The sequence below is a fragment of the Euprymna scolopes genome, chromosome 7, assembly GCF_053919585.1.
Source record: "Euprymna scolopes isolate OS-2025 chromosome 7, ASM5391958v1, whole genome shotgun sequence".
Taxonomy (NCBI): Eukaryota; Metazoa; Mollusca; class Cephalopoda; order Sepiida; family Sepiolidae; genus Euprymna; species Euprymna scolopes.
Window position 1 is genome coordinate 14,956,071 of NC_136488.1, and position 23,084 is coordinate 14,979,154.

The 23,084-nt window shown below is 34.5% G+C and overlaps 1 protein-coding gene across 4 annotated transcripts in view; it reads right to left on the reverse strand.

The window, feature by feature from the left end:
• Positions 1-23,084, reverse strand: part of LOC145279612 (choline transporter-like protein 1) — a 141,575-nt gene that overhangs the window by 75,676 nt on the left and 42,815 nt on the right. For all 4 annotated transcript variants that reach the window (XM_080130806.1, XM_080130807.1, XM_080130808.1 and 1 more), the window contains 4 exons: positions 9,366-9,476; positions 7,406-7,479; positions 4,820-4,898; positions 1,975-2,038 (listed from right to left, as the gene is read on the reverse strand). In XM_080130806.1, coding sequence (XP_079986932.1) covers positions 1,975-2,038; positions 4,820-4,898; positions 7,406-7,479; positions 9,366-9,476 — 328 coding nt within the window. The remainder of the gene's footprint in view (positions 1-1,974; positions 2,039-4,819; positions 4,899-7,405; positions 7,480-9,365; positions 9,477-23,084) is intronic.

A 23,084-nucleotide genomic window follows, 5' to 3' on the forward strand; every position in this document is an offset into this window, starting at 1 on the left:
TGTGAGATGTTTCCACAGATTTCCAGCTATGTTTGAATTTACAATGCCACATTTTACAAGGGCATCATTACCATACATTTTTGGGCCCCCGACAAAAGGAGGGTGGACCTGTAAATTCACCCTTGTCCGTTCGTCTGTTCGTCCGTTCGATTATCCACACTTTTCTCAATAACTACGGCTTGAAATTTTTTCAAATTTTGCACAAACATTAAACATAGTATGAGTAAAAAAGTAACAGAACGGACTTTCCGGGAAAACTCCAGTTACCCCCTCCCCCTAGGGGTGTCTTTCGGGTTAAAATGGCTAAAATTGACACTTTTGTGCTTATTAAAAAAAATTGATGCCTTGGATTTTTATAAAACTTTCTGAAAATTTGTAACGAATATAAGAATAGACATGATCAGGTGGGGAAAGCAATACACTGGAAATTATGCAAACAACTGTATTTTGACACCCAAACAAATAGTATAAGCACAAACTGGTAGCAGTATTTGAAAACAGAAACCATAAAATCCTACGGGACATCGCAGTACAAACAGATAAACTCATCCAAGTAAGGAGACCAGATGTGATAATAGTTAATAAGAAGAAAATCATAGATTTCTTCATTCTGAAAGATCACAGGGTGAATATCAAGGCGATGGAGAAGCAAAACAAATACACCAAACTGGGTAGAGAGCTGAGAGGCATATGGAAGTTGAAAAAGTTAAGATAATGCCAATAATCGTAGGAGCACTAGGAACAATTCTGAAAAACTCTGAAAAAAGAATTGGAGAAATTGGAATCGGGAGATGGCTAAAAATATATAATGGAGAGCAATAATGAAAACAGCTGAAATATTAAGGAAAACCTTTGAATGTCGAGGCTAATACGCATGAGTTACAAGCATCAGCTGGACGTATGGAAACAGCAATGGAAGTGAAATGGAAAGACGGAGGAACAACACATAGAACCAAGAACTTTGAAACTAACCTCTTAACCTCTATCCTCCCAACAAAAGAGACAGCATCAACTGACACTACAGTAAATAGTACAGAAGGGCCAAGGAAGATAGAAAGATCGAGGAGAGAGAGCACTAACCAGACTTCTACTAGATGTGTGGGAAGAGAACTGGATTTTGGATATGCTTATTGCCACCCTAATTTCATTGATGACCAATGGTCATTACCAGTGAACAGTCAATGGCAAGTGGCTGTTGCAATGATGCAATGATGCAAGTTCATTTGCAAAGGTTATCGAAAGAGGTAAAGAGTATTGAAAATCTGGGAAACTTGTTGTCATCTACACTCCAGAGAATACCTCCGGTTATTATCAGTGAGTAATCACTAAGGATGACTTGTGTGGGAACTCTCAGTGAATAATAATAATAATGATAATAATAACTCTATTGCATCAATCATAGAAATGCTGAACGCTAGTTTAACTTCTTGGGAAACAGTTGAACTTCTTGGGAATCAAGTACAACATCACCATACTCCAGAAGTCGATTCTGCTTGGCACAGCAAACACCATATGCTAGGTGCTTTCCATCTAATTGATCCTTTAAATATGTTCACTAGCTTTGGTGTAAAAACCCGCTCTTGGGTTAAAAATTAACCAGTGTAAGGCATCACAACACTGTAACGTTAAAAAACACAATAATAATAATAATAATAATAATAATAATCATAATAATAATAATAATAATAATAATAATAATCATAATAATAATAATAATAATAATAATAATCATAATGATAATAATAATAATAATCATAATAATAATCATAATCATAATAATAATAATAATAATAATAATAATAATAATAATAATAATAATTCCCACCATACAGCACTTTTTTTCCTTTTTTTAACAATATTTTCGATTTAATTATAATAAAACCCTAATAGCCAAAATGGCTGTTCAATTTCTAACTTATAAAGATACACCATGGAATTTCCCTGAATGACATAGGAAAGCATTTGCATATGTACCGACTGTGAGGAGAATCATGTAGCAAATTTCTTTCCAGGTTGTTTTCAAATCATTCATCATTTTCTGAAATCAAAAGAAAATACATTTTTAAAAATTAAATGAAAATATGAAAGAGAAAAACCCAGATAAAAAAGGTGGATGAAATGGTCATCAAAATATATAACATGATAGTAATCTGCTTTTGAAGTAAAGTCTAGATATAAAATAATACCACAGGAGTGCTTCCCTGCTGACCACAACATAGTCGAATTCAAGTCTAATATTAAAAAATAGTAAAGCCGTCTTCTTATGTACTCAAACTCGGCCTATTCCATCTTCTTTTTTTACAAAAGAATAACCATTTATCCAGGCTCGAAGGCCACTCGAGGATAAGGGTTAATGAGTGTACAGTAGTCAATGGGATCGTAGTAATTGTTAGTAGTGGAAATTTGGTAAATTGGATTACTTAAGGGGATGGCTCATCAAGAACTTGTTTACGTTGAACTTGAAGATGACAAAATTGTAGTCAGCTGGAAAGCAGGGAAAGGGAACAGAGTTCCATGGTGTGCAGTTCTAAGAAAGAAGCTTTGTTAATGGAATTTACGTTCAGGTTTAGGCACAGATAAAGAGTACGGAAAATTATTGATAATAGTTTCATCTAGACCAGTGTTTTTTATTAAAGTTTGGCACGGGGGGGGGGGCATATATTGGAGTTCAGACGAGCACTTTTCATGAAAATAACGATAGAGCAGAAACAGAAAGAAGGTGCAGGGAAGAGAAAAGGGCATCCCCTACTAGGCTATGAAGCTTATTTTTTAACTCTGTCAAAGCAGGATAAGAGACTTCGGATGTGGCAGCAGTACACCATCCTTGGATGTACTTGACTCTAATACAAGCAGAGAATTGCATCTACCTATTATTTCAAATCTTCTCATAGCACTTTTCATAATCCAACTAATAATCTGATTAACACTTACCCTCAAATGACCCTTGGCCTTGGTAAGCAGTAACTCATTAGTATAAAATGTTTTTAAAAAGACGTTCCAAATGCAAAAGATTATTAAATATTTCTTTTACCCATCTTCAATCCAAGCAAAGCAAACTGCCACCGGAACGTAAGTGGCTACTGTGAATTAGGACCATGCCTATAGGAGCAGCTTAGGCACCGCCAAAAATGGCCGCAAAATCAAGTTGTTGTTGTTTTTTAAAACTAAATTACATTTATTAAAATCCATTATTTCTGAGTAACTTTTTTTTTTCCAGAAAGATAAAACCCTGAATTTTATCATATAGAAAACAGAATAATGTAAAACTTTTTCTACTATTTTTAATTCAATTTTAAATGTTAAATTTTCCCAAAAAGTTAACAATTGTTATTTTTTGTCTTGCACAGAAAACGTACTTAAATATTAAAAAAAAAGGGTTTTTGAAATAATTTATTTATTCATTTATTGTCTAACTAAGATTTAGGATGATTTTCTAAGAGAATATGCAAAAATATTATAATATAAGTACCTGAATTTCAAATAATTCCACTTATTCATATATGTAACCAGATATTTCGCGTCGCCGAAGAGTTCAGATCGACTCTGTTTACGTTTTCTTTCGATGAGACGAAAACTATGGAAGACTAAACAGGCCAAAAAAACTTATTTTTCAGTGACGAAAATTTCAATGTATTATTAAGCTGAGGCTGGCCAGTACCAGATGGGTGACCATTTGTATGAGTTTGGTTTTTAATGTGTATGTGTGTGGGGGCCAGGCTCCCCAAAATGGGGGGAGGTGGCAATTTTAAGCAGAATAAAAAAAAATTATTTCAGCGCGTTTGGTCCACCGTAGTCGAAAGGCGGCAAACGTTTTCAAACGAGATCGAAAAAAATGATGCTATTTTTAACACAAAGGGCACAATATTTATCGAATTTTTTTTTTTTGTATCGATTATTCAAAGCATGCTCTGTTTAATAATGGTCATGCATTATTCGGCTCGCTAAAAAAAAATTGTTAATTTATTTATCAAAAATTTTAAAATGGCTTTTTTCGTATAAATATAAAAAAATTTTTTTTTTGTTTTGCTTAACTTAAATTAATTATTTTACTTAACATATTCACCGAATTTCACACTTCAAAACTCAAAAGCGGGATAATTAAACACAATCGAAGTTCTGATATTCAGACGTCAAAATAAGGTATGCAAACAATTTTTTTTTTTTTTTTTTTTTTTTTAATCTATAATTCTGTCCCTTACAACAACACAATATGTTTTGTTCAGTTTCAGATGATTATTTTAAGCATATTTGTTCCCACTTCAAAACAAGGGGGGGTTTTGTAAGCAAAAAAAAATATATATATAAATATCGTTTATGAAAAATAAGTACACTGTTATAAAGTTCATTCTTCTCCTAATAATCGCTGAAAATTTCGTATTGATCGGATAATTACCTGATTTTTGGTAGATTTTTAAAAAGACGGTCCGTCAAAAAGTACTGACCTGCCCCCCCAGTTTTGGCGGTGCCTAGAGCATTCTAAATAAGGAGTTGAGAAGCAACTGTTTCTTTCCATGAGTTGCTAGACTTTGGAATTCCTTCCCTGTTCCTTGCTTCTCTGACTCTACTAACATGCAGAAGTTTAAATGTAATGCAAACAAATCTCTGGCAACTCAACTCCCTACTTTAAGTGCCCCTGTAGACATGATCCTACTAAGTATCCCCTTTCGTCTAAGTGGCAGTACGCCTTGTTTGGAGTGAAAAAGAGTTAAAAAAAAATAGTGCAAAAGAAAAACCAATCACAATATGCTAAACTCTCTTCACACTAAATCATATTCTTCTAAAATTCAGAAACTTATAAAGGTGAATGATATGGACTTACCTGATCGCTGATTCCAAAAGTAATCAGGATGTTAGAAACATTCAGGTCCTTGGGAAAACATATATTGAATGGACATGATCTAAAAAAAACAAAAACATGAGTACAAAAAGGAATCACGCAATAAAAAGCAGGATATGTATGAATTTATGAACCTTTCTTTAATATTTATCTATCGATTTCCTTTACTATTCATTTGTATACTTGTCCTTAATATACATTCAGAAATTAGGTTTCTATATACACACATACTTACACACATGTATTAACCTTTTGGCATTGAGGAAGTGTCTTCAAGAATATTGAGAAATGGAACTATGTAAATGATTAAAAAGGAGAATGTGGAGAAAGGGAAGAGGAGATAGAGAAGTGAAAAATAGAGAGATATTCAGAAACATATAGGAAGAGAAAGAAAGAAAGAGGATTAGAAGAAAAAGAGAAAGGAAGAAAAGAGAGACGGTTTATTATGACGTTGAAACAAAGTTTCATAAATATTTACAAATTATAAATATTTATGGAAGCCTTTCTTTTTTGCAATTTCCAAATAGAGTAGAGATAGATGATGAGGGTATACGAGAAGAGGGGTATTGGAGAGAAGAGATAAAAGGGAAGGTGCAGGCATAATGGAAAAAAGATAGAAAAAGAAGAAGAAGAAGAAGAAGAAGAAGAAGAAGAAGAAGAAGAAGAAAAAAAAAGAGAAGAAGAAGAAGAAGAAGAAGAAGAAGAAGAAGAAGAAGAAGAAGAGAGGCAGTAATCTATAAATTTACAAGAGTTTATCATAATTATTTGGAAATTCCAAAAAGTTTCCAGAAATATTTTGAAACTCCAAAATGTTTCTAGAAATATTTGGAAATTTCAAAATGTTTTCATAAATATTTTGAAATTCCAAAATGTTTCCAGAAATATTTTGTAATTCCAAAATGTTTCCAGAAATATTTTGAAACTCCAAAATGTTTCCAGAAATATTTTAAATCTCAAAAATGTTTCCAGAAATATTTTGAAATTCCAAAATGTTTTCATAAATATTTTGAAATTTACAAATGTAAATATTTTGAAACTCCAAAATGTTTAACATTCTGAATGATTCGACTCACAAAAAACACCTAGTCTGAGTCAAGCCCCCCGACTAAAAGTCCTACGACAAAAACTGTGTATATCAGATGTCATGCAAATGCGGAAAACTATACAAAGGTGAGACTGATCGCCCCCTAAAGGTAAGGCTAGAAGAACACCATAAAGCTGTGACACGGGGAAAAGTCGAAAAGTCGAGACTAGTTGATCACATATGGAAGGAAAAAAGAACACAGTTCCCTTTGTGGAAAGAGATCCAAATAATTGACAGGGATGCAAGGTGGAGAGTCAGGCACTCAGGAAGGCAGCACAAAAAAAATTACTAAGCAGACCAAGCCTAGAGTTTAGCAGCTTTTGGGAGTTTCTGATTGTAGAAAAAAACAAACATTGTACATTCTTAAAATTTCGGCGTGGATAGGAGATAATCCCCCGTCGATATTTATTAGAGTTGCCTCTCCTTTATCAACCCATTTTTTTCACAAATTCGAAAAAATAACCATAAAATAGAGACTAACTCACAGAATACGAAAATCCTACAGAGCCAGTAACTTTTTCCTTTTCTAAACAACAATCAACATGGCTGAGGACGGTCGTGGGACAATCTGACCAAAACGTTATACAAATAAAACTGAAGATGAGAACAATAGTTCGATCAATACAAGTAATATATCCAAAATATTTCTATAAATATTTTTATACTTCAAAATGTTTCCAGAAATATTTTGAAATTCCAAAATATTTTCATAAATATTTTGAAATTCCGAAATGTGTCCGTAAATATTTTGAGATTCCAAAATATTTATGAAAATATTTTGGAACTTCAAAATGTTTCCATAAATATTTAGAAATTCTAAAATATTTTCGTATTTTGAAATTCTAAAATGTTTTTATATTTTGAAATTCCAAAATGTTTCCATAAATATTTTGAAACTTCAAAATATTTCCATAAATACTTCGAAATTCCAAAATATTTTCATAAATATTTTGAAACTTCAAAATGTTTTCATAAATATTTTGAAATTTCAAAATGTTTTCATAAATATTTTGAAACTTCAAAATGTTTTCATAAATATTTTGAAATTTCAAAATATTTTCATAAATATTTTGAAACTCCAAAATGTTTTCATAAATATTTTGAAATTTCAAAATGTTTTCATAAATATTTTGAAATTTCAAAATGTTTTCATAAATATTTTGAAATTTCAAAATGTTTTCATAAATATTTTGGGCGTTCAAAATATTTTCACAGATATTTAGACAGTTGTGGGAATGATCTAGTCAGAAACAATTCTTAGTTAAAGAAAGGCGGATATTTATGCAGATAAGTAAAATATATTTTAAGATAAAATCGTAGTCATTATGATGTTATCAAGTTATTATTTCTGAGGAAGAATCTCCAAGAACATTGTCACTCCTGATCAAAGACATAACCCTTTTGAGAGGTATATAACAATGTCGGGTGACATCTTTCATTTGTTTACAGGGATATAATAAAAAATTTAAAAAATGGTCACCTACTTGCATTTATCGATGTTGCCAAGTTTCAAACATTCCGGTGGACCAGATTTGAACGTCAAATAGGATGTGTATCCCTAAAATAGTTAAAAGAAATAAGATCAGAAAAAAAACACACAAATAAAATAAAGTAAAAAGTTTAGCGGATTTGGGAATGAGACCAAGGTGATGATGTAACATAGTCTTTACTTTCCAATACACAGGGCCCACACGTTGTATGCAGACAGTCAGAAGGAAATAAAGACAAATAAAGAATTAAACTCACTTTTTTCAGTAGAAACAAGAGACATTTATTTACAGGTACTTTCCAGAATAACGCCTTGTCTCTTGTTCAAAAGTCTTCTCGTACTCCAATATGCTTAACAAAACTCTGCCGTGTCGAACACGTGGTAATCTGTTCTTGTCTGGCCATATTTAGGATGAGTTTTTTTCTGTCACTCTCAAGCCACTTCTTTCCCTGTCGCGCTCAGTTCACATGTATAACACATCTATCTCTGTCCTTATCGGGCCACATTTTTTTTATAATCTTTTTCTTTTCTTCTTCCTCGCTGTAACATAACCTCGCACCTGGCTTGGTCATTTGCATATGTTGGTTGTCGTATAGCTGCTGCTGCCATATGCACATCAATGCTCTGCTATAGTGCTATTCCATAACACCCCCCCACACTCGTAAATAGTTCTTCCATAAAAATGTAGCAACATTCTCTTCTTTATTTTGTCAACTAGTAGTAGAAGTAGTAAGCTTCATTCTGTTCAATTGCATGCTTTGTGTTAGATATCACAGAGGAGCTCAAGAGAGAGGAGACAAAAAATGGAAGTCATAAATCACGTGATTTCCGCCTAGAAATGTGGCTTGCTTGAAGGCCAGGTGGTTGCGTGTTTGCATTCGATTAGTTTCACTTTATTTATATGAAAAAGACAAACACTAAAAAAGTGGGAATTTTTTAAAACTCGATCAAAAAAAGATAGAGACAATGTTCGTTTGCAAATCTGAAATATTACGATCTCGGAAGTATAAGAAAACTTCTCCCGGAATCTAACCGACACGAAAACCTTGACACAAAAAGTTTTTAATGGACATACACAAACGCTCTTGCCTATTTTGTCTTTTTTATAACAGAGAAGATGTCTGAAGATTCCAAACGAAAATGTTATGCTTTTTTTTTCATACAAACTCTGGCCAATTTTTTTCAATGAAAAATATATTACATTTGTTTGTACGAAATTAATTCAATAAAAAATTACTTGAAAAATGAACTGGAAACAACATTGTTGAAGTATTATCAGACAATTTTTACAAAACTTTTATAAAATTAAAATTAAAATCAAGAAAAAACATTCATTGTAAGGTAAGTTTAAGAATGAATATCAATGTTTTGAATAACAAACAACTGAAACAAACAAAAAAAATGATATGATTTTTTCTTTTTTTTTCTTTTTCTTATTATTTTTTCAAATCAAGATGAATATTTAGATTATTTTTATAAGAAATGAATGTTAGCAAACTTCCGACGATAGGTCGTTATACTGCATAAACACCAAGAATTTTACTCTGGTTTTATCCCAAATGAATTAAATAAAATTTGAATTACAATATTATCCGATTGTCTAATTTTACTTTGATCTTTTTCTTTCATCTATGTAATTTACAGTAATGAGAATATTGGGCAATGCCGAGAAACCCTGTTAAACCGACAACAGTTTAAATCTACTTTTTGTTTTTTTGTTTGCTTTTGTTTTGTTTTGTTTTGTTTTGTTTTTCAGTTATGTTCATATGTATGTAATTTACAGTAATGAGAATACTGGGAAATGCCGAGAAACCCTGCTAAACCGACAACAGTTTAAATCTTTTTTTTTGTTTGTTTGTTTGTTTGTTTGTTTGTTTTTGTTTTATTTTTTCAGTCATGTTCATATGCATTTTTGCTTTTTATGTTTTGACTGATGTCGGAATTTCAGAACTTACCATTCCTCCCAGAAATGCAACGAACAAGATAAGGAATAAAACATCCCGACATTGTCTGTTTTTAATCGGACCATCAAAGGAATCCACTTCCACATTAACGTCATGTTGATCCTAGAAAAAAAAAGCATCAGATTTGTAGTTTAGATTACAAATACACTGTCGACCATCTTAAAACATATAAAAGATATAAAAGATGAATGTTTCAAATATGATCAGTATATATTATAGAAGGTGATGGTGGCTAAGTGGTTAACGACACGGGCTGTCGAACTGTGTATCCAATTCAAATTCCGTTCGTTCCACAGAAACACTTTCACTTAAAATGTTGGCAACTTTCATGTGGTCCCTGTAAGTACTCTAAAGAAACCAATACCCTAAGAAAAAATCTAACTCGAAATGTATCAGGGACACTAATGCCAACAATAGAATGGTCTGATTCATGCGAAATAAGTAAATGAATGAATATAGAAATGAGGTGCACTTTTATAAATTAGTAGTATGTAATGAAAACCGTTGCACAAAAGGAAAAGCAAGGAGAGAGAGAAGCAACATCTTTCCTCATTGCTTCATGAGTTTTATCTGCTGACCGACTGTGATTCCCAAAGTGGCTGAAGTAGTTCTTAAATGGGCAGATAAAACCAATGTGCCCGGCAAGCTGATTGGTCAGTGTGTGACCAAATTGACTAAGAGAGAGGTTTATCTGCGAGGAAAAATAAAAATTTATGATTGTTATATATCCATTACAAAAATGTGAATTCATCAAAGTTTGTTTGCCTAAGATTTTTTTTTTTTTTTACACAGTGGTCACCACTTATCAAGGCCCGGAAGCCACTCAGGGATAAGGGTTATTGCAACTACATTACGTTAGTGTGGGGATTTGATGAAGTGTTTACTTAAGGGGGCAGTTCATTAAGAATTTGTTAACGTTGGACTTGAAGACATCCAATTGTAGTTCGGTGGGAAGCAGGCAGACGGAACAGAGTTCCACAGGCGTGCAGTTCTAAGAAAGAAGCTTTGTTCATGGAATCCACGCTTCGATTTAGGCACAGATAAAGAGTGGGGGAAATTTTTCACAGTGGATTCAGCTAGACGGGTGTTTTTCGTGAAAGATTGGTGAGGGGGGACCAGAGATTGGAGCTCAGACGAGCACCTGCCATGGAAATAACGATAAAACAAGGATAGGCTCGCAACGTCTCTTCTGTGGGAGAGAGGTTGCAGGGTAGAGAAAAGGGCATCCCTCACTAAGCCACAGAGTCTATTTTGTACTCTGTCAAGGCAGGATAGGCTGTTTTTAGCAGCTCCTGCCCAGATATAGCAGCAGTATTCCATCCTTGGACGTACTTGGCTTTTATATAGATAGAGAATTGCATCAGTAGTGAGATATCTCTGGAGCGGTAGAAGGATCCCACCATCTTTCCAGCGACCTTGGCAACAGACTTGATGTACGTGTTCCATTTCAGATCAGGAGTAAAGGTCAAACCCAGAAGCTTGTCAAAACACAGGGCCGCTCCCAGACGAGAGCCATCCATCACAATTGATGCCAGATGGGGATCAGAGCGTTGATGATGTAAGGATAGGAGTTTGGTTTTAGATGCATTAAAGGTAACCAGCCACATCTTCCCCCACTGAACCACGCACTCGAGATCAGAGGAGAGAGAATCAGAGAGAACTTTGTCATTTACAGCCTTTGATGTGTTGCCGTAGATGGTCGTTCATCAGCATAGATATCTACGAATGATTTAAGTATTGATGTAGATCAGGAAGAGAGTTGGGCCCAGGATTGACCCCTGAGGGACTCCAGCATTAATACTGCAGGCCTACAATTTTTGTCCATCTACCACTACTCTTATGAGCCTATCGGAGAGAAATGATTTAATGATTGAGAAAACATTTCCAGTTATACTGTAGCTGGAAATCTTCTGAAGTAGACCCTTATGCCATACCTTGTCAAAGGCCTTTGATATGTCAAGAGCAATTGCCCTAGAAAGGAAGCCTTTGTCAAGAGATTCACTAATCCTGTGAGATATAACCGTTAGCACATCTGCGGTAGATCTCGCAGAGCGGAAACCATATTATGTGTCACTAAGAAGGTTGTTTCTGCTGAGGTGGTTGACTATTTCTCTATTTAATATGGATTCCAGCAACTTACTCATAACACACAGGAGACTTATTGGTCTGTACTGAGAGGGAGATGACTTATCACCTGAATTCTTAAATACAGGGCGAACTGATGAGGTCTTCCAGGGAGTCGGAAAGCACTTCTCCTTAAGGCAGCGCTTAAATAGTTTCGTAAGTATGGGAGCAAGTTCTCGTTGAAGCTTTTTTAACACTATAATTGGGATGCCGTCAGGGCCATTTGCTTTACTGGAATCAAGGTTCTTTATTACCTTGGCGACTTCATGCACAGATATTTGTATGTTACCTAGCGTGTTGTGTGTTATAGAAGGAAATATGGGGAGTTGATGGCCTTCGTCGCATAGGGTAGAATTAGCTGCAAAGTTCTTTGCAAATAGTTTGGCCTTGCCTGACGCTGACGAGATGACCTCTGGTCCATTGATAATGGTTTGGATAGAACGCACACTTCTGTTCAGGATCCTATTTGTTTTTAGCCAAAACTGGTGGGAATACCTTGGATTTAAGAGACTGGGCATATAGCTCTCTTGCATTTTTATTACTCTTTTACAGTGGTTGCTGGCAGTCCTGAAAGCAGCTTTAGTCTCAGTGCATCTATTACGTTGGTAGCTATGGAAAAAGTGATTTCTGTGCGCGATAGCAGCAGCACATTCTGGGGAGAACCATGGCTGGCTGTTAGGTTTTTGTTGGAATTTTTTAGATGGTATGAATTGGTCTATACCTACAATTAGCCATTCGGTCAGGTCTGATACTATAAAGGACACATCCTTTTTAAACATGGAGTGCAGAGGTAAATCAGGTATGAATGTACGGAAGCTGTCCCAGTCAGCCATAGAGTATCGGTATACAGTACGGTGGAGGGGTACGTCTGGGGACTTATTACACGTCGTTTTTATCTTAACTTATATGACGGAGTGGTCGGAGGATCCTAGAGGAGAATGAATGGAACATGAACATAGCTCAGGGGAAGTTGAGAGAAAAAGGTCTAGGAGGCTTGCATATTGACCGGGTGTATCGGGCACACGGGTGGGTTCGCGAACAATCTGAGTGAGGTCATAAGCAATGGCAAAATCATGACAAAACTTCCCCTCGTCGTCTGTCTTATTTGAATAGGTCAGCCATTTCATGTTATGGACGTTGAAGTCACCACAGATGTGGATGTTAGCCGAGGGATGTGCAGACAGGATGTGATCTATTTTCTCAGATATGCTCTTAAAGATAGTAACTCTGCTGTTGTGGGGCCGATAGAGGGCAAATATAAATGCAGTGGTGTTAGCAAGTGCAACCCTGAAGCACATATAGGGTAAATTAGGATCTTCTCTAGAGATATCCCTGCCACACGAGAAGCCATCTTTAATGTAGGCACATATTCCATGCCCATGGCGATCTTGGGGGTCAGATTTAGCTGTTAAGTTAGAGTATCCGTTAATTATGAACTCATCTAGGGAAGTGGTCGGCCCTATTCCAGTTTCGCTTAGAAATAATATGTCCGGTTTCGTCTCCTGTAATTGTGTTTCAACCTCTGGAAGGTTGGAACGTAGACCCTTGATGTTGGAGAAGGAGACCTGGTAGTAGGGGTCTACGTTGGAAGATGGGGTTCTAGGTTTGTTCGAGTTTTTATTCTGGAGATATTTCATGTTGAGGTTTTGGGATTTGTGGACTAGGTCGGCATACTTGGTTAGTGCAGTACAGAGTACAGAGAGGGAAAGTAAGAGAGAAAAAGACAGGAAATTTTTTTTTTTTTTGTAGCACAAGAAAAGGTAAAGCCGTAACAATTACCTACTAGTATGGCATCGAGAGGCCCCACCAGAGACTACTGCATGGTCCAGATCCACTCACCAAATCGCAATACAGCAGTCCCAGTACTTTGCGCCTGCTGATAGGACAGCCTCCTTAGTGGTTAATCCCAGGTTCGGGTCCCTGACTATCAGGTGGATAACGTCAGCCCAGACAAAACGTGTACCTCCAGCACCCTTACTAGTGACATGGCCACAAGGACAGACATAGAGACAGAAAAATTTCCGACATCTTAGACTACTGTTCACCAAGTACTACCGACCTTTAAGCAGCTTTTTCTTCTCCCTTTGTCAGAAAAATCACTCATTGGATGAGGACTGAGGGACAAAAAAGGAGAAGCAAGAGTTACTTGAGCTGCCGATAACACATCCACTGTATTATCTATTCCTTATTTAAAAAAAAAGGGGGGAGGAGGGGAATGGGTACAAGTGGCTTATTTATATCTAAGTAGTAAGTCCGGTGCTAAGTTATCAATTCAGGACACTTTTGATGATAATCTCCCCTCCGATATTAATGGGTGGAAGTTTGTTGTTATCTATCGAGTTTGAATCATTGGAGCTTCACCTTATAATGAATTAAAATCCAATAATTAACTTTTATCAATTTGTAAAGTCGGCTTAATATTAATTTACATTCGAGTTTAGATAATTATTCAAGGTTTTAATTTAGGAGGTTCGTTTTCATAGGTAACTTTTTCTTTGCTAATGGCACTGTATTATATTTTGAATATAATTGAAAATAAGACTAACTATATTAGATGGTTTGATTGGCTAGCCAGGAAGCAAGTATTTTCAATATAGGCAAGCTTGCAGTAATAGTATATATTAAGTATATTACTTAAATAAAGTCTTATATTTTAATAAAACAAAATACATGCTATTACATCCTTTGTTCTGGAATTTAGTTATTTTTGAAAAAATAATATTCTAATTATTCTAATTAGCTGTAAATTATAATGAACTGAACAAGTAACCCATCTCTCACTTCTTGATGTTTTTGTGAACATTTTGAGAAAGTGTGACATGCCACAGACACATATGTAAATTAGATGATGAAATAATAAAGAGTAGTAGTAGTAGTAGTAGTAGTAGTAGTAGTAGTAGTAGTAGTCTGGGAATATTTTATTTGTTCCATCTTTAAATGTTCAAACCAAAATGAAGATACGAAAGCAAGTAAAAGGATAAATAAGTTAACTATAAAATGATGTCTTCCTGCTAAATCCATGCATCAATGTGCTACATAGATATTTGGGAGAATCTATCGTCGTTTGAGGGAGGGCTAAGAAAACTTATACTAAGTAGATACTTAATATATATTTTTGTAACTGTGTTGTGTGTTGTAACTGTGCTTTAATATAAGTCTGATAGTGCACCTTGTCACTAAAGAAAATGAGATAAACACTATCCCTGAGAAAGAATTACAAGTAAAATAAACATGTGCCGTGTGTTGCCACATACACCAAAATATGCATAATACTGCATAATAATGATACAAGTCGTGGAACTCTGAAGAAAGACCTGAGTGTCACAATTGACAGATGTTCCTGCGTTGACGAACCTGGGAGGCATAGTCTGCATCCTGTCAATGTTGGTGCCTCTAAGTTCAAGAACAAGGCAATCACAGACTAAAAACATGCAAGTAACTTGTCTAATTCCTGGTATGACAATAACACAGAGCAAACACACAAGGAAACAGGAATGAAAAATTACCAAAACAAAAAGCTATAGAAAGAAATGGACCACAAAAGAGAATAGACTAGTAATGAAATGCCACTGTAGAAACAACCCACATAAACGAAGCTTTTGGATGTGAATGTAAAATAACAGAGCATGTCTAATGACGACCATGGAATGGAACAAAAGATAGCAAATCAATTAAGACAGATCTTCAAGAGAGGATGGTTTTCAGAGATGGAACTAATTGAAATCATACAGAATATAAATGATGTAACAGATCATGAAACACTCCTTGGTGAAAACGCATAAGTAGGAGACTGGCAAAATATAATCACTGAAACTAAGAAGATAGAAGACTACGAAATCACAGAACTTACTGAGGAAGAAGCAAGAGAAATGAAAAACCTCAACAGAACTCCGATCTCTAAAGATGAAAATTGGCACAAATTAAAATTAGAAACAGACTCCTCCTATATATCCCAACAGATGCTATCACCGATCTAAACAACATATCTGAACATTGCATAACCGATTCTATAAGCTATGAAGTTATCCATTAAGCCAATCAATTAGCTGCTTGATTTGTGGAGTTAATACCTTTCCCAATGGTGTTAATTCATCTCTTGATGGGATTTTAACTCAGCTTGCTAATTTCACACTATACATCAGTATCGATTACATCATTCATCACTTAACCCTACAAAACCTAAAGAAATGTGAATTGTTGACGTTCTGACAGAATTGTTGTAAACTCAGAATATCATAAGTAATGTTATTGTCCAATTCATCAGATTAAATATTGTTTCTGTAATGTTACATGGCACTTATAACGCGTCTGTAACATTTTGGATCCACCAGATGCCCTGTCTTGCTGACAAAAAAAAAAGCAGCTGTAATCTTGTTGATACATTGTAGGTAGTCGGATCAGTGCGCAGTAATGTCTATTTACACTAATAGAAGTAGTAATAGTTCCAGTAAATATGTGGAAGCAGCTGTTTATCCCTTCTTTGTACTAACAAAAAGTTATTAATATTGACAACAGCATACAATCATTTGAGGTTTTATTAGTCTTTCAGTTTTGGGGGTTTTTTTTACAGTAAAAAGTATACATATATAATACCCTGTGAGTCTTTCTCCAATCTATCAATCACAGAGAAAGGGAACAGCTGTCTCAAACATGACTGCTCTCCTTCGTATTTCAAAAGTGAGAGAAAGATTTTATCAGCTTAACTACTACATGTCACTAAAGACTTCCTGTCTGTGTCATAAGATCCTAAAGATGCAGATTTAATTCGAAATTTCAACTTCTAATGGAATTTTCTACTTTTCTGTTTCATCTATCTGCAAAATTCCGTTTTTAACGCTATATTAACATACTAGCATCTAAACATTGGTATGTTTTATTGAAAAGAACCCAATGAAATTCTGTTTTGCATTTGCTGACAAAAAATTATTAATTTTTCAAAAATGAATAATTTCAGCCGTTTTTATGATGACATCTTGTTCTCTGACATATGATGACCTGTGATGATATTTCTGTACATAAAAGGTCAAACCCTGAACCAGATTAGATGACCGTGATCATTAACGTCTTACATAAAAATCATTATTGTTCGGAAATAATTACTAATTCATTTGACAATTTCCTGGATCTTCTGGCCATTGATGTTAATGAGTTCAGAAAGGATATATTTTTGGTACATCATTTTGTCATGAAGCTTTTCTTTTTTTTTTTGCGGGAGGGGGGGGGCAAATTGGGGAGGGGTGAATGCATTTCATGCCGGAAGCAAACATTTGATAATCAGACTCTTTTTATAGTAATTGTCTGTATTTTTTAGATGAGGTGTTTTCATTAATTGAGATTGTCGGACTGACTTCCTCATCTTGCTTGTTAACGTCACAACGTTTTGGCCATTTTGCCCTCCGGCCTTCATCAGGTGTTTGAAGAATTGTCCCAGTGACATATGGCCGAGTGGTCCTAGACGTTGTGTCAAAGTTTACAGTTACCCAAAGGTGCTGAGTTCAATCCTGAACGAAGGCAGTGAAAAGTAACATTCAAAACAGAGAATCAGCATCCAGAGCCTAGCTGGAGTCCGAACACGGTACCTCTGTAATAATAATAAAGGGTTGGGTTCGAGACTCTTAACAAACGGTTCCCTAGTTCGATACAAAACACCTGATGGAGGCCGGAGGGTAAAACGGCCGAAACGTTGTGACTATAACAACCAAGATGAGGAAGTCAGTCCGACAATGAAGACTCTTTTTATGTTTCTGATTTTCTTTAGATGAGGACTGATAATTCATATTCTTTACAATATTCAGATTACTGTTCTCATCTTCACGTAACGTTTCGGTCAATGTAACCTCTGACCTTCTTCAAGTGCATCTTGTTGAAATCGGGAATCTTTCTTATAAGTTTGGAAGCTACATCGACTGAAATGTTGTGTGAATAACACTCAAAATGAGAACATTAATCTGAATAATCTAAGTAATGCAGACTGTCTTAGATACAGAAAACCTTACAGACCTATAATCTTGTATGTTGCTCCATCTCTCCTGAACATTAACTCAGTCTAATGATACTAAAACTATAATCTTGTATGTTACTCCACCTCTCCTGAACATTAACTCAGTCTAATGATACTAAAACTATAATCTTGTATGCTGCTCCATCTCTCCTGAACATTAACTCAGTCTAATGATACTAAAACTATAATCTTGTATGTTGCTCCATCTCTCCTGAACATTAACTCAGTCTAATGATACTAAAACTATAATCTTGTATGTTGCTCCATCTCTCCTGAACATTAACTCAGTCTAATGATACTAAAACTATAATCTTGTATGTTGCTCCATCTCTCCTGAACATTAACTCAGTCTAATGATACTAAAACTATAATCTTGTATGTTGCTCCATCTCTCCTGAACATTAACTCAGTCTAATGATACTAAAACTATAATCTTGTATGTTGCTCCATCTCTCCTGAACATTAACTCAGTCTAATGATACTAAAACTATAATCTTGTATGTTGCTCCATCTCTCCTGAACATTAACTCAGTCTAATGATACTAAAACTATAATCTTGTATGTTGCTCCATCTCTCCTGAACATTAACTCAGTCTAATGATACTAAAACTATAATCTTGTATGTTGCTCCATCTCTCCTGAACATTAACTCAGTCTAATGATACTAAAACTATAATCTTGTATGTTGCTCCATCTCTCCTGAACATTAACTCAGTCTAATGATACTAAAACTATAATAATCTATATATTTCTAAAAGTGAGAATGTGTGTGTGACGACACTTCTTAACCTATATACTCAACGGATTTTTGATCTACAGAATTGAAATTTGGTACATAGCATATTCAAACATGTGGAAAACATTTTAATGGTTTTTATCTGGAAAAACGAGCTGCTAAGGGGTAAAAATTGAAAAATTGGTATGTGGGGGTCATCAAATTAGTATGTGGGGGTCGTCTAACTGTTCCATGAATGCGCAAGCGTGAATGGTTCACATGAAAGATTCATTATGTTACGAATAAGTAGGTTTAGAAACACATTTTAAAGCTCTTCTCAAGTCTAATGCCTATATATATATATTCTAATGGTTAACTTGACTCAGTCTTTAGGTTTTGGTTTCGATCTTAGCTCGCATATTTTTTTCTCTTTTTTTGACTTACAAGAAGTTAACTGTTTAGAAAAAGCATAATCCTTGCGTGCACATGTCTCAGTTTCTGTATAAATTAAAATATAATATTTATGCATATTTTATGACTGGGCAAGGCCGGGTGGCCTGCTAGTATAATATGTAAATAGACTTTCAATACATGATTACGTGATTTGGATTCTAGAAAACGTCTTAAATTTAAGGCTGTACTAAAATCAGGGATGCAGGGTGTCTTAAGAAGAAATTGAAATTCAAGAAATCTTGCTTTATTGATGTCTAATAATTATGAAGCAAAGTCAATGCAAATCTGATGTAAATAAATTTTCAAATGAGTGATTGTGCTTATCTTATTTCTTGCTAAAACTCTTTAAAATATTCCAAAGAAACTAAAATTTGGAGAAATATTTATTAATTGATGTTTAATATATATTGCTAAAGTATCAAAAAAAGAAGATATTTTCCATTTTTTATCTCATCATCATCATCATCATCATCATCATCATCATCATCATCATCATCATCACCACCACCACCACCACCATCATCATCATGAATCTGATACAGATTACTCAAGTAAATTATTTATTGGTTAAAAAACTAAATCAAATATAGTCCACATTACTACTTTATGTCTAACAGCTGTGTTCTGAAATTCAAAATGATCGGTTCATTAGTTCAGGAGTGAATTCTATATGTACACATATATATACACATACTTATCTTTATATCAATAGAGATTTGTGGTATTAATAGAAAAATCAGTATGCTGACTGAAAATTATTCAATGTACATTTACATTTAGACCGAGCTAGGATCAAAGTGTAGTATCTATTCTATCTTCAATTGAGAGCAAAGAAATATTTTTAAACTGAGGTAATTTAAAAAAAAAATTGTCCCAATGCAAAGTACAATTTTGAGGGAGCTGAATATTTTCTTTCATTAAAACCTGACTTGGCATCTTACGTTGGCTTACCGGAAGAAAAGTAAAGAAATCCAGTATTTTTATTTTTACGGTTTTTTTTTTTTTCATTTATTTGGTCCGCTTTAAACTCGTGAACCAACCCCCAGAAGCAATAAGGTTGCAGACCACTGATCTATTTTACCTTTATATTTGGTCCATAGATGAATCCATACGTTTCATGAAGGTATCAACATAAGTGACGCAACAATTTAAACATGACATGCTGATCCTACAGTTCGTGTCAGTATGTGAATCCAGTTATTCTCTAAATGCTTTCTGCTTTTCTACCTCATAACATTCTATTAGTCTCTCGCTTTTAGACAGGGTCCAAAAAAGTGTATCCAACCTCATAACTCCCACACTCTCAATCAAATACCAATCCCTGTCCCATCGCCGGAATGCTGCATGTTTGTGCCTGTTTTACAAGTACTTTAATGGAATGCGCTCTGACGAACTCATAGCACTTGTGCCCTCACTGCTTAACAGGACAAGCAGTATAATCCCACCCCTTCACTGTAGCGGTCTTAGATGCCAGAAAGCTTTCTACTCTGAGAATGTCTTCCCTTGAACAACTGGGCTTTGGAATTCCTCCTCCTTCTTTCCTGCTTCCCTGGCTGTACTAACATGTAAAAATTTAAATGTTATGTAAACAGACATCTCACTGTTTAACTCCCTACATAGTGCCTCTATAGACATGGTTCAAAATAGTAGTCCCTTATGTTCAAGTAATAATATACCTTGTATGGAGTGAATAGGAATTTAAAACAAGACGTTGCGAGCCTATCTTTGTTTTATCGTTATTTCCATGGTGAGTGCTCGTCTGAGTTTTAATCTCGGGCCCCCCCCCTCGCCAATCCTTCATGATAAACACCCGTTTAGCTGAAACCACTGTCAATAATTTTCCCCACTCTTATATCTGTGCCTAAATCAAAATGTAGATTCCATGAACAAAGCTTCTTTCTTAGAACTGCACGCCTGTGGAACTCTCTGCCGCTTGCCTGTTTCCCTCCTGAATTCAACTTGGATGTCAACCTAAACAAATTCCTGATGTACCTCCCCCTTAAGTAATGACACTTTATCAAATCTCGAATACTAACGAATACTACAACACTATCCCATTGATTACTTATCCCGAGTGGCTTCTGGGCCTTGATAAGGGGTGACCTCCATGTAAAAAAAAAAAAGTTGTAGTGTTAACGTTGTTTTCCTGTCCATGTTACCATAGTATTCGACAGGTTTGTTTTGTTTGTCTCTATTGCAAAAAGAAAAAGAAAAAATTATGATAAATGAAAATGCTGAAACCTTCACTGCCTATTTCTACTTCCTCAATGAATAATTAAAATCCTAATGCGCTCTTAACATGAGTGAATAGTTTCTTGCTAAAGTATGCAATTAGGAAATGGTTTGATCTGGAACAGGTTCATATGTTACATATTGAGAGGGGAGGGGAGGGGTGATTATGCTGTGGCTGTGATGTCATCAGCGAGAAATGAGAAGGAATGGTCTCTTTCTGGGATAGACTTTATAAAGCATAACCCTTGGGAAGAGAAAGTTTGGGTATATATACCTAGGAGTGGAAAAAGAAAAGATTTTTGAAGGTCAGCAGATGTAAACATGTTTCCAAAATTTAAACTCTAAATAAATCAGAAAAATTAAATCTAAAGTTTAATTTTTAATGATTTTATGTCTGAGGTTTAATAATACACCTGGTGCTACCAGATCAGGCTGTCTGAAAATATTGGCTTCCTGAGACGAAATGCACCTTTTGAAATCGACGAACCCATCTCACCAATACCTTCCACAGTGAGATGAAACTTTCAGGTCATAAATGCATAAATTCGGTCACCATAACAAAAAATTTTTACAAACACTAAAAACTCAGTATTTTGAATTATCGATGTTTCTGATGTGACAGGTTACCCAAAACTCGTTAAGAAACAGAACGTTTTTCATTGTATATAAGTATTGTTTTATGATCAAACTCTAGCAGGAATTAAATTATATCGATTGTTAAATGAAAAGAATATTGCACAAATCACCTCATCACACACCAAAAAGATAAGATTCTATCTGTATGGAGGAATTCAATGGCGCCTGCTTCTGACTCAGGTAAATGACAGGGGTTGCTTTCTTAGATTCTCACACCATCAATATTTGTGAAAGAGAGATGAAACTTTCAGGTCATAAATGTATAAATTCAGTCATCATGACAATGATATTTCTAATCTCCTCTGATCCATTCGGGCGGAATAAAAAATATGAGGCATTACTTTTGAGACGTACCTCGTATTTATTTCTAATTTTGTAAAGAGAAAAGAACATATTTTAAACAATGGTGAACAATCAAGTAAAAAGAATTGAATCTTAAACAAGAAATACCAGTTCAACCATTGAACATTCAGGCAATGATTTTCAGTGGTTCTCAACCTTTTTTTTCTTCTTTTTTTCACCCATGGACCCCTTTTCCCTTCTATTTTCTTGGTGAACTTCTCATAACTATTGGTCATAAAACAATATTCTATTTTTTCACTAATATAAATTTTGGGGTTTTAATAAACAAAGAAGTATATAATTAAGCATTATTTTTAAATGAAAACTATTTCTTTTATTGATTTTAAGGCAATTTTATGGAAATTTTTTCGAAATCCAGAAAATACATTTCAATTCGTTTGAATGTCTACTTTAGCTTTTGTTCATGTCAAACCAAAATTACAGCAGAAATCAAATTTTTAATAATAATTGGGTTTCTTCATGGATCACCAAAATATCATTGTGGACCCCAATTTGCTATATTTTTCCTATCGATCCCTAGAAATATTCCACGGACCCCTAGGACTAAGAACCCCTGGTTTAACTGATGTTTGTAATTATTTGCGAAGCAGTGGAGTTAACTTTGTTCTGTTTGATGAATTTATCTGTTAGACTGTTTAGAAAATGAATTTGGGAAATTAAGACATGTATTATAATATCATGAATAAATAAGTATTTTTTCATTTTCTGTCAAACAAATTTTACATGCAACAACACAAATCTTGTAAAAAATTATCAAAATTGTTTCACAGAATATTATTATTTTGTTCATAAAATATTTGATTTTTTGAAATGTTAAACTTGTTTTCTGATTGTATGATGTCATTTATAAATAATCATATTTTCTATAACCAATCTATAAATCCATAAAAGTGATAATGTGTGTGTGTGTGTGTGTGTGTGAGGACACTTCTCAACCTATATACTCAACGAATTTTGGATCTAGAGACTTGTAATTTTGTATATAGGGTATTCAGACATGTGGAAAACTTTTTAATCTGGAAATAAAGAGCTGCTATAGAGTAAAAATTGAAAAATTGGTACATGGGGGTCATTAGATTTTTATCTCTTGGCCAACTGTTTCACGAATGCGCATGCGTGAATTTTTAACATTACAGATTTATCATGTTGAGAATAAGTAGGTTTAAAAACACTTTTTAAAGATGAC